General features: G+C 40.6%; 1 protein-coding gene and 1 long non-coding RNA gene across 2 annotated transcripts in view; one reads left to right on the forward strand and one right to left on the reverse strand.

Moving 5' to 3' along the window:
* LOC122574611 (homeobox protein orthopedia-like) overlaps positions 1 to 14481 on the forward strand; it is a 28658-nt gene that overhangs the window by 742 nt on the left and 13435 nt on the right. The window contains exons 2-3 of the mRNA XM_043742406.1: positions 5199 to 5339; positions 6172 to 6353. Of these exons, the coding sequence (XP_043598341.1) occupies positions 5199 to 5339; positions 6172 to 6353 (323 nt within the window). The remainder of the gene's footprint in view (positions 1 to 5198; positions 5340 to 6171; positions 6354 to 14481) is intronic.
* Positions 570 to 4293, reverse strand: LOC122574659. Its single transcript, XR_006319127.1, has 3 exons — positions 4042 to 4293; positions 3099 to 3383; positions 570 to 2928 (listed from the first exon to the last, which is right to left on the reverse strand). It is a non-coding gene; the product is annotated as an uncharacterized LOC122574659 (long non-coding RNA).

Here is a 14481-nt window from a genome sequence, read left to right on the forward strand (position 1 = left end):
ATTTGCCAGGACGACGATCTGTGGTGACAGGTGAGAAAATTACTTTTTCTTTTCTGTCCTTTAAACGTGTACTCTAAAAGCGTCGAAGCAGAATATTTTTGTCGTACCGAAACGTCGAGTGGTTTTGAAAGTAACGACGGCGAGCAACGAACGGCTTTGGAAACTTTGATTCTTAATTGCATTAGTTTCGTTGTATTCGATAACTTATCCGTGGAAAAGAATTGCTCGACTGAATTCCATTTATCGAAGAATTGGGAAAAATTGTAATATCTAAGTAGGTTAAAAACGATATTCTAAAACATTATTCTTTTCGCATAAAACATATTTGAACTTAAAAGATTGAAATTAAGACTTTATAACTCTCGATTATTTTCCTTGCATAAAAATCTCCTTCTATTAACGTTTAAAAAGTAACATTAGCCGAAAACATGGAAATGTCAAAAATAATACCGCCATTTACGTTTAAAGGGTTGTTAATTATGAAAGAACGATTCATATAATACTAACCACTAAAAATCTGTTAAAAAAATAAGCAATTCCACGCTTCTGATACCGAGCGTCCCGAAACGTACAATCGCTGACACATTTAAGCAATTATACTTGCGAATTATATTTTATTCGTTACCTTAACTATCCGCGTTATAATATAAAATATTCATAAAATTCATGAACAATAATATATTCATTGGATTGTTTATTTTTATTGTGGAACGTCAAGCTACGCTCTGAGAAAGCTCTGTCCGACGGTGCGCGTTCCTCTATAGCTACGTATATGCGAAATATCCAATGTCAATTAAGAAGATATAATCTGAATATTTTAGCAATCTATATCTTATAATCTTCGTCAATAATTGGTCAACATGCCTCCTTACAAGAAATATTTCCTACTGAAATTAATTTATTTTAGTAATCGTAGTAATAATTAGTAAGAAAATAGATGCGAGTTATGCAAAACACTTCGCTCGGCGCCATTCGAATATGTTATCAAATCTTTTCGTTCCTGCCAGATACGTCGTATGACGTAAAAAATCTGGGATCGGGATGAAAAATTTCTGCATATTCTATTCCATTTCTAATGGTTCGAACATCAGTCAACGTTTGTATTTTTATATAAAGCTCTCAGATTTTGTAAAAAATTTTTGCAGAAAATCCGAAAGATCGACGAAATACAATCGCCATTCCCATTCATCCCCATCAACGATCATGCAGAAATTATACGTCGCGTGCATCAAACGCCATAGTCACTCTCGGTTTTCCCTGTCGAAAGTCGCGGTACACACGCGAAACAGAAGGGAAAAGTTGGTCGAACGATAAAAAGGAAAACTTTGATTCGATAACACGTGGCGGACGCCTGTTCGCTTCTCTCCCGCCCAAGGAAACCGCTTCTCGAGTTTGATGACCTTAATTACTTCAACGCTGATTACATTAGGCGGGAAGTTAAGGAACGATTTAGAGTTGGGACTGGTGGTAGAAACCGAGCAAAAGCACGACGTGTCGGTTCGGTTAAAGAACAATTAACTGTCGATTTTTGCCGCCACGTATAACCTCCTTCGTCTTAGATTCATTTATCAACACGTACAAATTTCTTCCACTGAAGATATCCAATATTTTTAACATGAGTCGCAAAATATTTCTCCTGCCTAGTTTTTGTTTTTTTTTTTTTTTTTTTTTTTTAAATCGTGACATTCTTTTTTCACGGAAACGCGACGACGATGAAACAACTTCATTGAAAGCGTTAATCTCGTTTAAACATTACATCGACGCATTAATATCAATATTTCCATGTCTAAATGAATATTAGTGGATCGAGTAATGCGATTTATAAATTTATTAATCGAACGTTGAAGAGGATTATACTGTCAATCATCAACTTTTTAAACTATCATTAGTGCATGCAAAATATCATTGCTACGACGTGTTGCAGTATCGAGACTCATTGTTTCCTTTTCCTGATTTGTCAATGAGAAAGTAAATTAAGAAATACGACGCTTAAAAGAAAAAGTAAAATGTACATTAGGTTGTCCGAGAAGTTTCTTTTGTTTCGTAAGATGATAATAGATGAACAACAATTCCTGTTTTATATTATTTTTATCGAATTAGGTACGATCTATTTCGTCATATCTCTATTACTATGTTCGCGCGTAATTCAATAAACTACTATAAAACGAAAAACATTGCGCGTCTATTATTTCCTTATAAAACGAAAGGAGCTTTTCGGACAACCTGATATAAATGGAAAATAACCATAGGCAAGTGGTTTCGTTGTCTTAGGGTGCCGTCCTTTTAATTCGATTAAATAATCCGATAATCCGAACAGATAGAATAGGATTAAACAATGATTCTTAGCGTTAATGAGAGGCGAACGGTTGCGAAGCAAACAAAAGGTTGCAGCACTAATCCTCGCCAAGCGGCACTTTCGCACTAATCATATCTTGTTTGCCAATTTTTATCAAAACTCGCCTCGACCAATTAAGCGAATTGAATTTCCTAACTCCCGTATGGATTTAATATTTATTTGCCGCTTTTTATTTTTTGTTTTAAATACCATATAAATTTCAAAGAATCGAAACTCTCGTTTATGATATTGCGTACCAAAGGACGAACGGTTCGCGACTTTTGCGACACATACTGTTTCATTCTTTATATAAAATACGTTTTTTTTTTTGTCGCCGATTCAAATTGATCTTGATCGAGACGAATTAAATTACACGGGTCATGGCGCGGATCACATAGTGACAATTCAATTCAACGCGCTCTTTTTTAGTGCAAGCTTCGCAGCTGCGGCACAAAATTGTTGGAAAATTCATGGAAGAATCCAGTATCGGCGTTCTCTCTTTCTCCTGCCTTTTTCATCCGTCGTCGTCGTTGTCTCTCTCTCTCTCTCTCTCTCTCTCTCTCTCTCTTCATCTCTCTTCACCACTCTTTTCGCTGAAACAAAAATCCACGATGAAGAGATCAAAGGAACCTACCGAATTTTGGATGGACGAGAGCGACGGTGCTCGTAAATACCGGGTCTCAACCAGTAAAATCGAAATAAAATCATCAAGATCCATAAAAATAAAACGAAAATAAAGAACAGTCATAAAGTTCATTCATACGGAGTTCCCATTGAGTAAACGGTTGCTGCACGCTGGTGGTCGCCGAGGATCGTGCCCTTTCTCCGAACCATGCTCCTCCACACCTCGAGATTTCTTCCGCTGTTTTATGATCCTTTCGATTCGTTGACTGCTCCAACTTTTTCGATCATTTATAATTCACACGCGTCGAGCATGGTGTATTTTCATGAATCTAATTTTCGAATCTTATCGGATTTTTCATCACTTCCCTCTTCCCACTTCTTCTTCCTTCCTTTCTATGTTAAAGTGATTTGTCGTCTACATGACCTATAACTTAACGAAAAACAAAGTGAAAAATAGAAAGAAAATAAAACTTTGGAGATAGTTCTATCGCGAATAATGTGCACGATGGAACGCGAGAAATTTCCAAAGTAATGGCGGACGATTCACAGTTATCGTCAGTGAAACATTTTGCAGTCAATATTCATCAGATATACAAATTACATTAACACGCGTACACGATGCATGAGATATCGGTCCGATAAAAACGATTGGATTTTGCGCCTGAGATTTGCATAACCTGGTAAAAAGCGCGACGATTGTTCGATCTCTCGCGAAAATATGCGGTTCGATCGAAATCTTCCAACTATTGCCGCGATGTTTCCAACGCCAGTTCAAATTCCAGACTATTTAACGTTTATTATGCTTGTACAGTCGCATTAAGCATTTTGGATACAAGCCGGCCCAAACGCGCCGTATGAATCACTATTAGCTGACCGGATTATAAAATATCGATGCAAAACTGCCGGGCCGGTCAGCGTGTTTATGAAACCAATAAAATTCCTTGGTTACTATATTATCGTTCCAGTGCAACGCGTGTGACTTAATAACGTTTGATGTACGATCCGACGCTTAATTAACAGCATCTGTGATATCGAGAGGAATGTTACTAACTGCGACGATGATCCTAATGCAGGCGACTTACCATACGGTGATTTGAGAAATGACAGGATATTCAGGAAAATTTTATAATCAATTTTGTATATAATGTGCCCCACATTATTGCAAGCATAATATTCCAGGAAATAAATTCTTGATTTCTATAAATCTACTTTCCAACGGAGAGAATCTAGTTCTAGTTAATAATTCTTTCGTTGTTATCCAATAGCGTTCTTAGATCTGATGAATGTTTAAAATTTAATGTTCCACTGCCTATTTAACATCGTTGGTTTGCTGGAAGATAACTAAAAAAAAGCAGGGTAGGAAACGTTAAAGTAGAAAATGACAAACTATTCAAACTATATTAATAATGAGAATAACCTTGTCGTAGAATCTTGATACTGGCGATGTCATAATATCGAATCTGATATCATATCAAATATATACGGTGATATATTTGCTTGCTATTGAAAGATAATTAAAACGATCTTCTTTGAGATTGCATAATATAATATAATGCTCTATTTGAACAAGATTGTCACACTTCCAACAAAGAAAAATACTTTGCTTTTACGATTAATTTTGCAGATAGGGATAATCTCAAAGCTGAACAATTTTTAAGTACGTCATTCTCGTCACACTCACCCCTTATGCACCGTCTAAATTTCAACTTGCTGTACCGAACACGATTTTTCCACTTGCTCTCCGTTGTTCCTCGAGCTCGTCGCTTACACCATTGTTTATTTATACTCTGGAAAAAATCCCTAGATCAGCCTCTTGGAGGTTAGGAACTAGTTTAGTTGATTACGTAATCAGGTTTGACAAAGCACAACGACGCGCGATGGCCGCGCAATCACCGTGTCCCCTGTGCGGGTGTTTCAGTCGTTCTCCACCCACGCATTCTAGAAATTTCCTACGACCACGTAGCTGTGAGTGTCAGCGCGCGCGAACACGTGTCCGTGTACGATGGCAGATCCCGATGTATGTGTTTGCTCGCCTAGAAGCCAGAGGCCGGTGACGATTCTCGCACCTTCGTGCTAAGTGGTCGGTGCTCCCCTCCCCATCGGCCACTCAGCTTCTGCTCCTATACAAATTTAAACTACATAGAGCAGAAAAGGGAGTGAGCACGACGAGGGGCCGGTGGCGGCCGCGGAGTAACAGAAAACTGTAATGGCTCGTTTTTTTCGCGTTTCGCGTTCGCAGGAGCGAAGGATCTTCATGCGCAGGACCTGAAGAGGCACGAGAAGTTGGACGGCGTGCTGGGAGTGAATTTGGGCACCGGATTGTCTGCCGGCAGTGGTCTCACGCTTCATCAGGAATTAATCATGACGATGCCTGGCACGGGTAAGCGTTTTACCGTGTTCGAATGTGTATACCCGTCTTTCGTTTATTTTTCTCTCTTTCATTCTTTTTATTCTTCGTCGACGGCCAAGCCCTGATACCGTTTCGCTGTTGAATAAATTCTAAATTTCGCTTTCTCGCGTGCAAGCTTATCGACGGTACAGTTGGCGCGAAACAAATGGAAGATTGTATCGAAATCGGCGAAGCCACTGTCAGGCTGAAGGATTCGAAACAATAAGTCCGGAGGAGAAGGATTATGCTGATGATAATTTAAAATTTTAAATGATTCTTGTTAACAGTGGACGACTAACTTGTACGATAGAAATTTCATTTGTTTGAGCTTCTCAAGGGACAAATTTATATAATTAGAATTCATGTAACAAGACTTTAGCGATTTTATTGAAAGATCATATAATAGAAGTTCTCATTCATATAAAATGGATTCAACAATAAAGTAGAAGTTTATTTAATCAGACACTGACCAACATTTCGTTTAAATAAACGCAGTCCATATTTAAACGGAGTGATATTGCCCCAAAAAATCAAAATGTGAAGGTGTATAACGCAAGAAGAGGAACAAGATTTTATTCGTATATTTTACAAATGATCATTCAAATTCGCCAAGGTGCAACGAAAGCCTATACCATTTCTATTATAAAATTACAAATTGATCGTTATGTTCACTCCACTACCTTTAGCGTCGGTTCTTCTAACTCTCTCAATTTCACGGATTCCTGATCGGTACACTTTAATTTAGTCGAATTATTCATAATTAAACGAAGGCAGATAAGTTTGATTGAATCGAACAGATTGAAAAATTTATTTCCTACCGTAGGGAACGCGGCTGCGATTGGACAAGGTGATGACAAACCTGCCAAGCAGAAACGGCACCGAACGAGATTTACACCGGCCCAACTGAACGAACTGGAAAGGTGTTTCAATCGAACACACTACCCGGACATCTTCCTCAGGGAGGAGATAGCTGTGAAAATTGGCCTCACGGAAAGTCGAGTACAAGTAAGCTTTGCAAATCCTTACAGTTTGACGATATAAATCTCTGCTGAAAAAATGCTTCAGACAATATTTTCACTTTTGATCAAATGCTCGAATAATTCTGAGAAAACAGCCGAGGGTGACGAATTAAGCGCAATGAAATTCTTTCCCAACAATTTCCCGTAATATTTCAACCAGGAATGCCGGTTGCTTGATTCTATGTCGTTGTTTGAACAACAAGAGACACGTTTAATAGGCATAACTAGGTGGTACCGCGAGTGTCTCAAAATCAATTTCGCTGGCCTACCGCGGCTTTTCGGATTAAACTGAAACTTGGAGTAGCGTTAAGCCTTCACCCTACGGGGTCTCGAATTTTGGTGGACTTGGACTTGCTGTGGGGTAACCGCAAAACTTTCTCGAAACTTTCCGTACCTCTGTGCGTACGCTAAATTCAAAGATCATTGGAACAACCGCGAGAAATTGCACAAGAGATGACGTTACCGAAATTTCAATCATTATTAAATACCATTCAAATTTACTCGTATTTATTTAACTTATCCAGAAGAATATTCAAAAAGGGTCCTAGTGATGTAACCAGAGGATCTAAATATTCTATTCCATTGTGAGAGAATAACGAGTCCCTTGTACATATATAAGCAAGGTATCTGTTGCGTTAATGAGATATTTAAGAACATGGAAAGTATTTAAAAGTCAGATAAAGGACAATGAATCTGGAGGAAATTTATGATCGTTATTAAAGAATGAAGCGTGGACCGAAGCATTAAAGCGAAAATTGATAAAACCGATACTCGAGTCTTCGCCAACGAGATATGGTTCGCGCTCTTCCCTCTCAGCCAACAACTGGCTGCAGCTTTTTTAAGTCTCCGGGGCACGTCTAGAAAAACGAAGCTAATAGAAATTCATGAAAATTTTATTCGCAACTCGGAAGCGTCAGTCAAGCCGGGCGCCGTGCTGCATATCAAACAGTTTTTGCTCGTCTTCTTTTTCCCGTGTCCACATGCATGTGGAAAACGGCATGTGTGCGACACTCCTACCGGAGTCTTGATATTTTTCATACGATGGTTATCAGGAAATTCGTTCGCGGTTATTGCGAACGTTAATATCGCGGTTCCATGACACCACGATCGACGTGCTCCAAATATACACGACGACAGTTCGGATCGTTTAAATCCACAGATTATTTTCGTCTACTAATTCTCTTCGTTCCACAGACAAACGTTCACCACCCCCCCCCCCTCTCTATCGGATCAACCGATCGCGTAATATATCCCCTAGAATTTCTTTCGTTCTTGCTCGAACGTCTTCTCTCTATATTCTTCGTCATCCCTCCACTCGAGAAACGTCACGATGCTTTCAAGCGTAACGTAACTTGCTATTGTCGAGTCTGCGAGCCTCGAACATCCAGTATAATTATTAAAGAACGAAGGAAATCACTAAACGGACGACGAATCGTGGGGAGGGGGGGGAGTCGTCGATGCGAACGAGAACTCGTCGCAAAGCTATAGCTCGAGACGCAGGTAGATACGCGTTGGAGAAGTACCGTGGACAAGCCGGTGAGAAGAGGGGAAAGGAGAGAGAAAGAGGGAAAAAGGAGGGAAAAAGAGGGAAAAAGAGGGAAAAAGAGGGAAAAAGAGAGAGGGTGATCCGACGGTCGGTGCTCGGGGTTGCTGGCTGCCTAATTGAAAGAGGTTTTCCATGGGCGAGGGTAGACATCAGAGCGAACGAAGCGTTTCCAAGGAAACCCGGCGGCGGGCTCTCGTGTGGAGAGGGCCTCAGGCACCAATGGGGCTGCTAGGGAAAGGCGCCGGCGCCCAGCGTCGCTATACTATCGAGCGTCGCTATCAAAGATTTCTTGACTCGCCATGGCGGACCGCCGTTCAACATTTTTACGAGGGCTGGGCCACCCCCGTGGATACATCGCGGAGTGTGCCGCGTGCACACGTGGCTCTTTTGCACCCTGTGCATCGCGAGGTGCGACGCACTCGCTACGATTCATTACCTATTAGTGTTTTCGCATTTTATTCCTTTAAATGCGAAATGCTTTTCCATTAATCGTGATTCTATGTCTGTTTCGCGAGAGAACGGTAAATATTTGGTTTCCTGTTTACAGCATTGACACTTTTCAGTTCCAAATCTGTATACTTTTAGCAGAATTGTTACTATTTATTTGCGATAACAGTTGCCTCGAATTTTCTTGGATACAAGAGAATTCGATAGAACGATTGTTGTAATCGTCTCTCCAATTTTAAAGCCAAGACATTTTTAGAGCCGTAACAGCTTTTACGTGTGGCGATATAAGTGACTCGCATCACTGACAGAATTAAACCGATCAACTCCATTGTCAGAATTTTTTCATATTTTTTAATATAGAAACACGTAATTACTGCGTGCTTGTTCGAAAATCAAACGATTAACCTCGGTGGATTTATTTCTACTCGAGTCGTATAAAGATCTTATCGATTATCGCTAGAAACAGCTGGTAACAGTTTATGAACAAAGTAAGGCAGAAAAACCGTGAATATTCGATATTGCGATAATACGAAAGAAAAGGAGCCAGTCTTTTTACCCTCTAACCGGGCAAGATTACTTCTGACCAATTGGAAAGAGGAAGAAACGCTTTACAAGTAGAACTATCAAAAATTTCACAAAATACACGTACTCGTTTCGTATAACGAAGAAATGTTCCATTCACCGTAAAAAAAAAAAAAAAAGGAGAGGGAAAAGAACGATAGCGAATCAAACAATTGGCGCGAGAATGGTGGAACGCTATTAAATTATGTTCTTAACCAGGTAATTGGCGATACCAAGAATCGCCGAAAGTATACCTCGCTTATGAAGTTTGCAGAATTTCCTGCGCGAACAATCGGGACTTTTTAATCGAGCGAAACAGAGTCGGAACACGAACGCGTAGTCGCGAGGCTACGGAATGGATCAGGGGAACGGCGTTGGATGCAGCTAAAAATTAACCAACGACCGGTTTTAATGCGATGATAGCGTTGGCGGAGGAAGAGCGCGAGCGAGGAGGAGTTTTCTAATTACCAACAAAATACTTGAAATAGTGTAATGAAATATTACGATTTATCGATCTGTTGTAATTTATTACTACTTGAAAAGAGATGTAATTGCCGTTTCGTCTCTAATTGCTGTTAATTAACAACTATTACATTGCTTGCACGATAACGCATTCGTCGGAACTGCTTTACAATCAACAATTACTTCGATGCGGCATCACGTAGCCAATCCCCAGAATTATGCGATGCATTCAATTAGCCGTTAATATAATAACGTTTTCAATTGTGGCACTCGTTTAGCGTGACCACGGTCAAGCGACCGGTGCCTGTCTGAGATAAACATCGGCGATGCAATTTTTATCGTGATAATCAGAAATTTAATGAAATCGGGGCCAGTTCGTATGAAAATCCGTCTCAATCAGCAGCAATAAAATAATCAAAAGCCGCCAACTTTATCGTTAAAAAATGCACGCGCCCCTCTACCGACCTTTCACTTGGTTTAATTGGTAGTAATGAATGTAATGAATTATACATTAGATCGACTTTTATTATTTCAAATAAAATATAAATACACCCTTTATTTGTCCTTTCTTTCATTCACTTTGCTTATTTATCGCGCTCTGTTCGTTCGCTGTTTGCGTCGATTGATCCTCTACGCCCTACCAATGACATTTTCTATATTCCCATATGGAAAACGAAACGCAACCAGATAGAAAGAAATGAACGTAGAAGCGGAGGAAGGAAATACTCAATAGTCTCCCTCTCTTGATTCGTCCTACGATTTTCGTTTCTCGCGAACCATTGTCTGTCGCGGTCGATCCACCAACCTATTCTCCGATCCTGCCAATATTATATTGGAAATAATAAAATCGTGGAGTGCGTTGGCGCGCGACATACGCATTACGCGGATGTCCAGGGAAAAATGCCGCATCGTCGAGCAAAGGTTGGACGATATTCGAAAATTATTCGTTGCAAAACGGCGATTCGACGGCTATAAATAATTTCACAGCTCTCGTGGATGCGCGAAAAATGCCATCTGCGGGGAACGTCCAAGGGCTTTTTTTCATCCCTTCTCGAAACCCTCTGTTCGTGACCAGGGGTCAATGGCTCTTTTTGTGTGTGCGCGCGCTCGTTCGCTTACACGCTCGTATCGTTCCAGCTCTCGCGTTTCGTTACATGATTTTAGAAACGTATACACAAACGCACCGTTCCTTACCGTCAATCATCTCTAGAATATTAATTAACCGATCTCGATGCTTCAAATAAAGCTCAATCATTCCGGCGGTGCAGCGATGAACATGTCCGCCAACCCGTACGTGATCGTATACGCGCGCGCACACGTGTGCCCACGTTCAGACAAAAAGCTTTTTTCAGCCAGACATTTATCGCGAAGCCGACAGTCTATTTTCGGGGACACGTATTGGCGCTTTACGGTTTTAATTACGCGTATTTTAATCCGCCCAGGAGACATTTTCTGTTTCCAGAGCGGCAACCGCGGAACGAGCTTTATTAGACCTGCACACAGCCGATTTAAATTTAATCATAATGAAGAGGCGATTAAAATTGCAATCGTCCACGGAATAGAACCCATAGCGGCGAGCAGTTAACGTCTGCTAACAGGCATTTAACTTAACTGCCTCAGGTAACTGCCCGTTTCTAGGCTGAAGGGTCCTTTCGATTACTACTGCTCAGAAATTTTATGGGACACGATCTTCCGTCGATAGCCACAACCTGTACGAAAGCTTCGCGACAAAAAGTACGAAGAACAGAAAAGGAAAAAAAAAAAAGAAAAAGAAAGAAAAGGAAGTAAACGGGGATCTGAGCGGCGAATTGTTGTCGCTGAACCATCTCCCATTATGCCGATCGCTCGTTTTCCGCCCTTTCGTTGTCCGCTACCTGTCCGTATCTCCCGAAAAAGTATTTAAACGTCTTTATCGTGCTTTTTAATGCTACGAACGAATACAACTTCCAGATTTACGGACCTGAACTTACGACTTTGTTCCCGGAGGTTTGCTTTTTCTTTCTGATGCATCCCTTTGATAGAAATTATCTGCCGCGAATCGATTTTTATCGATTTTGAAATTGCTTTTAAAAATTTCCGACGATTGTTTCTTACGATTCGGACAATATTTAACGAATCGGACGCCAACGATTATGACGTAAACGTTTCTACAGATGTATTTTTCTTAATATTTCCCAATCATAGGTTATACTTGAATACTTAAAGTTTGAACAGTTATCTCTTCCATTATTCAACAAAATAATAAATAGAATTTCAACGTTATGACGCGAACGTCTCTGCAGATGTATTTTCATTAATACGATCCATCTGCGGATCACGTTTGAATATTATATTTCGACTCGCTCGGATCTTCGATCACACTGACTGAAAAATAAATTCAACTAACGGATAATGAATTTGACTATGAACTTGCGTGGCCTAATTAATTTCGGGAAATGATCGAAGTTTGAATCTGTGTCTACGCCGGCTAAAAGTCACATATGCCGTTGCGAGAGACGGTCTATGGTGGCGGATGTTGGGTATTGCTTTCAAAGTATCCCACGGGAGGTGGACGAATGGCGGTGTCATTCGACCATCCTTTGGGACAAACAAGTGACTGCACCGAGGGTAAATGTAGTTCGTTATTGTCTTGTCCTGAGAAATGGGAAATGGTTTCAATGTACACTCGCAGCAGCGGAAAGCTTGCGACGCTTGAGACTGAACTTTCTTCGATTTATACCGACGAAATTTACGATTCGCGCTAGCGATTCGAATTTAAACGATAAACCTAATTCAACGAATAAAAATGTTCAATCATCGTCGTTCGATTAATATCACGTGACACGTGTTGAGGGAGAAGGATTATTCGAAAAAGAAAAAAATACGCAAAAGGGCAATATGGAATTATGGCCTCGCATTGGCGGCCATTGAATCGAGTATCGAAAGCCAGCAGGTATGATCGATATGCAATTTCCATCTGCAAAATTTCCGCCCGTAAACTATCACTGATCATTTACCTGGATGCGTCCAGCGTATAACCAGACACGTGTACGCGGCAATCGAGTGTTTTACGATGGCGCATCAAACATGCGCGCGTCAAGTTTCGCCGCATCGCGAATCACTCTCGATCACGGTTCTGTCCCGTGTTAAATCACTGCCACATTGTTTCTGGCCCGTCTGTAACGTATGAACGTCATCGAACGAATATCGAATACGCCCCGGCGGCGAGACGTGTCCGGAAAATAAATCAACGTCCTGCTGGAATAAGAATACACTGGGACAACAGGCATTAGTCTAACATTAGTCTAATATTAAACGTGAAAAATGTTCGCGTTTCGAAACATCTTTAAATATATTGCTAAATAATGGCATAGACGTATCCCCCTGTGATAAAAGTATGGACCAGAATATAGACCGTAGTAAGTCTCTTTTTAGGTAAATAAGAAAATATAGTCGTCTGTTTAAGTTTACCATTCGTATGAAAATCCTGTACAACATTAATTGTCCAACATTAACAATTACAACTTCAATCTACGCACGCGCTCTGCCATAATATCAGCATTACTGCCGCTATCTCACCGCCAAGGTAACAAAATAGAAAGCATAACCGTGAGCAACATTCGTGGAAATGTCCCGATGAAATAGTAAAAGTTCAAAGAGCGCGAGATGACGTCTAGTAGCAACCCCCAACGTGACAAACGCTTCAGCCTACGCGACTCGGCGAAGATTCAACGCGTCTGCTATGCAGCAGCCTATGCATTTTAAGGGAGGGGTGATTTTTAATGCCGTATAAATATGCATAGACCGCGATATTAGCTCTTACGTGTCGCCGGCCGAAAAATATCACGCTGGGTAGTGAACGCACACGGCTGTAAACGCGCACACAAGCGAATCAACTCGTACGAACACGCGGAGAGAAAAGCATCCCCGTGTACATATGCGGCGGCTAGGTATGGAGGAGAATTGGGGTTCTCAATGGATAAACTATGTCGCAGCAATGACCCTAGGGAGCATCATCTAACGCCCATTTTGTTATGACGTCTACCGGTCCTGAATAATTTCACACCCGCGAAAATACACGGCCTGCTAGGGTGAAACCGATCGTCGCCCCTCCAAGTCCCGATCTTCGCGCTTAACTTTCAGCCATGCAAGATGCGCATCGGTTCAAAACTAGCGAACCATCGATGTGATTTTAGCAAGAGTTTCTCCAACAATCTTACGTTCTTTAGCTTCCTAATTGAATTATTATCCCTTAATCAAGGGCAGATCAATTTTAATTAGGTCAATCGAGGAGCTTGTGAAATTTTTCAACAATTCAGATAATAACGAATACTAGTGGACGGACCGAAGTGGACCGAAGGTAAGCTGGCGGCATGGCGGGATTGATATTACAGAAAATGATTTATATGTCTGGGCTTATTGTCGAATTAAAGTTAACCGGTTCTATCTAGCCTTTCGTCACTAGATTCACAACTTTATGATACAGTAGCGTGTATAACCCGTTTGTGACATAATTACATATGCACTCTGTAATTATGTAACACGATGAATATTATGTTCGGAGAATTGAAATTTAATGAACAGTATATTGACAAATAGCTTTGGAACGCGTCTATGCTAGTAAATAGAGGATCTGTTTGAAACACTGCGATTCCATACGGCGCAATTGATAGATCGTTCACCGGTGCAAGTATAACGGCATATAGATTCTTGCGAGCGCACTTACTTCAAAGGATAAATCCAATTCCACGAGCAATTCGGGCTAATTTCATGACAGGCATCCTAAGGTAACTATATTGCATCCGTGAAATAATAATAAAGTATAAATGGATCAAGTTTACGGTTCACCGTGTCTGCGAGAGCTGCGAGTATGCGTTTTATCGGTAGTTCCGCAACCTTTATGAGGTTACCCGCACTACGAGGAACAATGTGCATCTCTTTACTTTAACCTTACTACCGGTATCTCGAAACTGGCCGAGAGAAGTGCGCCCGAAAGTTCGTATAAATAAATACAACGATATAACAGAATTTTATTTTATTCCTAGTATGTTAACTAAATTCCAAAGATGTATAGGGAGAAATACTTAGAATTGACGTTGCTCGAGTTTGCGGGTGATTC

The sequence above is a fragment of the Bombus pyrosoma genome, linkage group LG1 (genome assembly GCF_014825855.1).
Source record: "Bombus pyrosoma isolate SC7728 linkage group LG1, ASM1482585v1, whole genome shotgun sequence".
Lineage (NCBI taxonomy): Eukaryota > Metazoa > Arthropoda > Insecta > Hymenoptera > Apidae > Bombus > Bombus pyrosoma.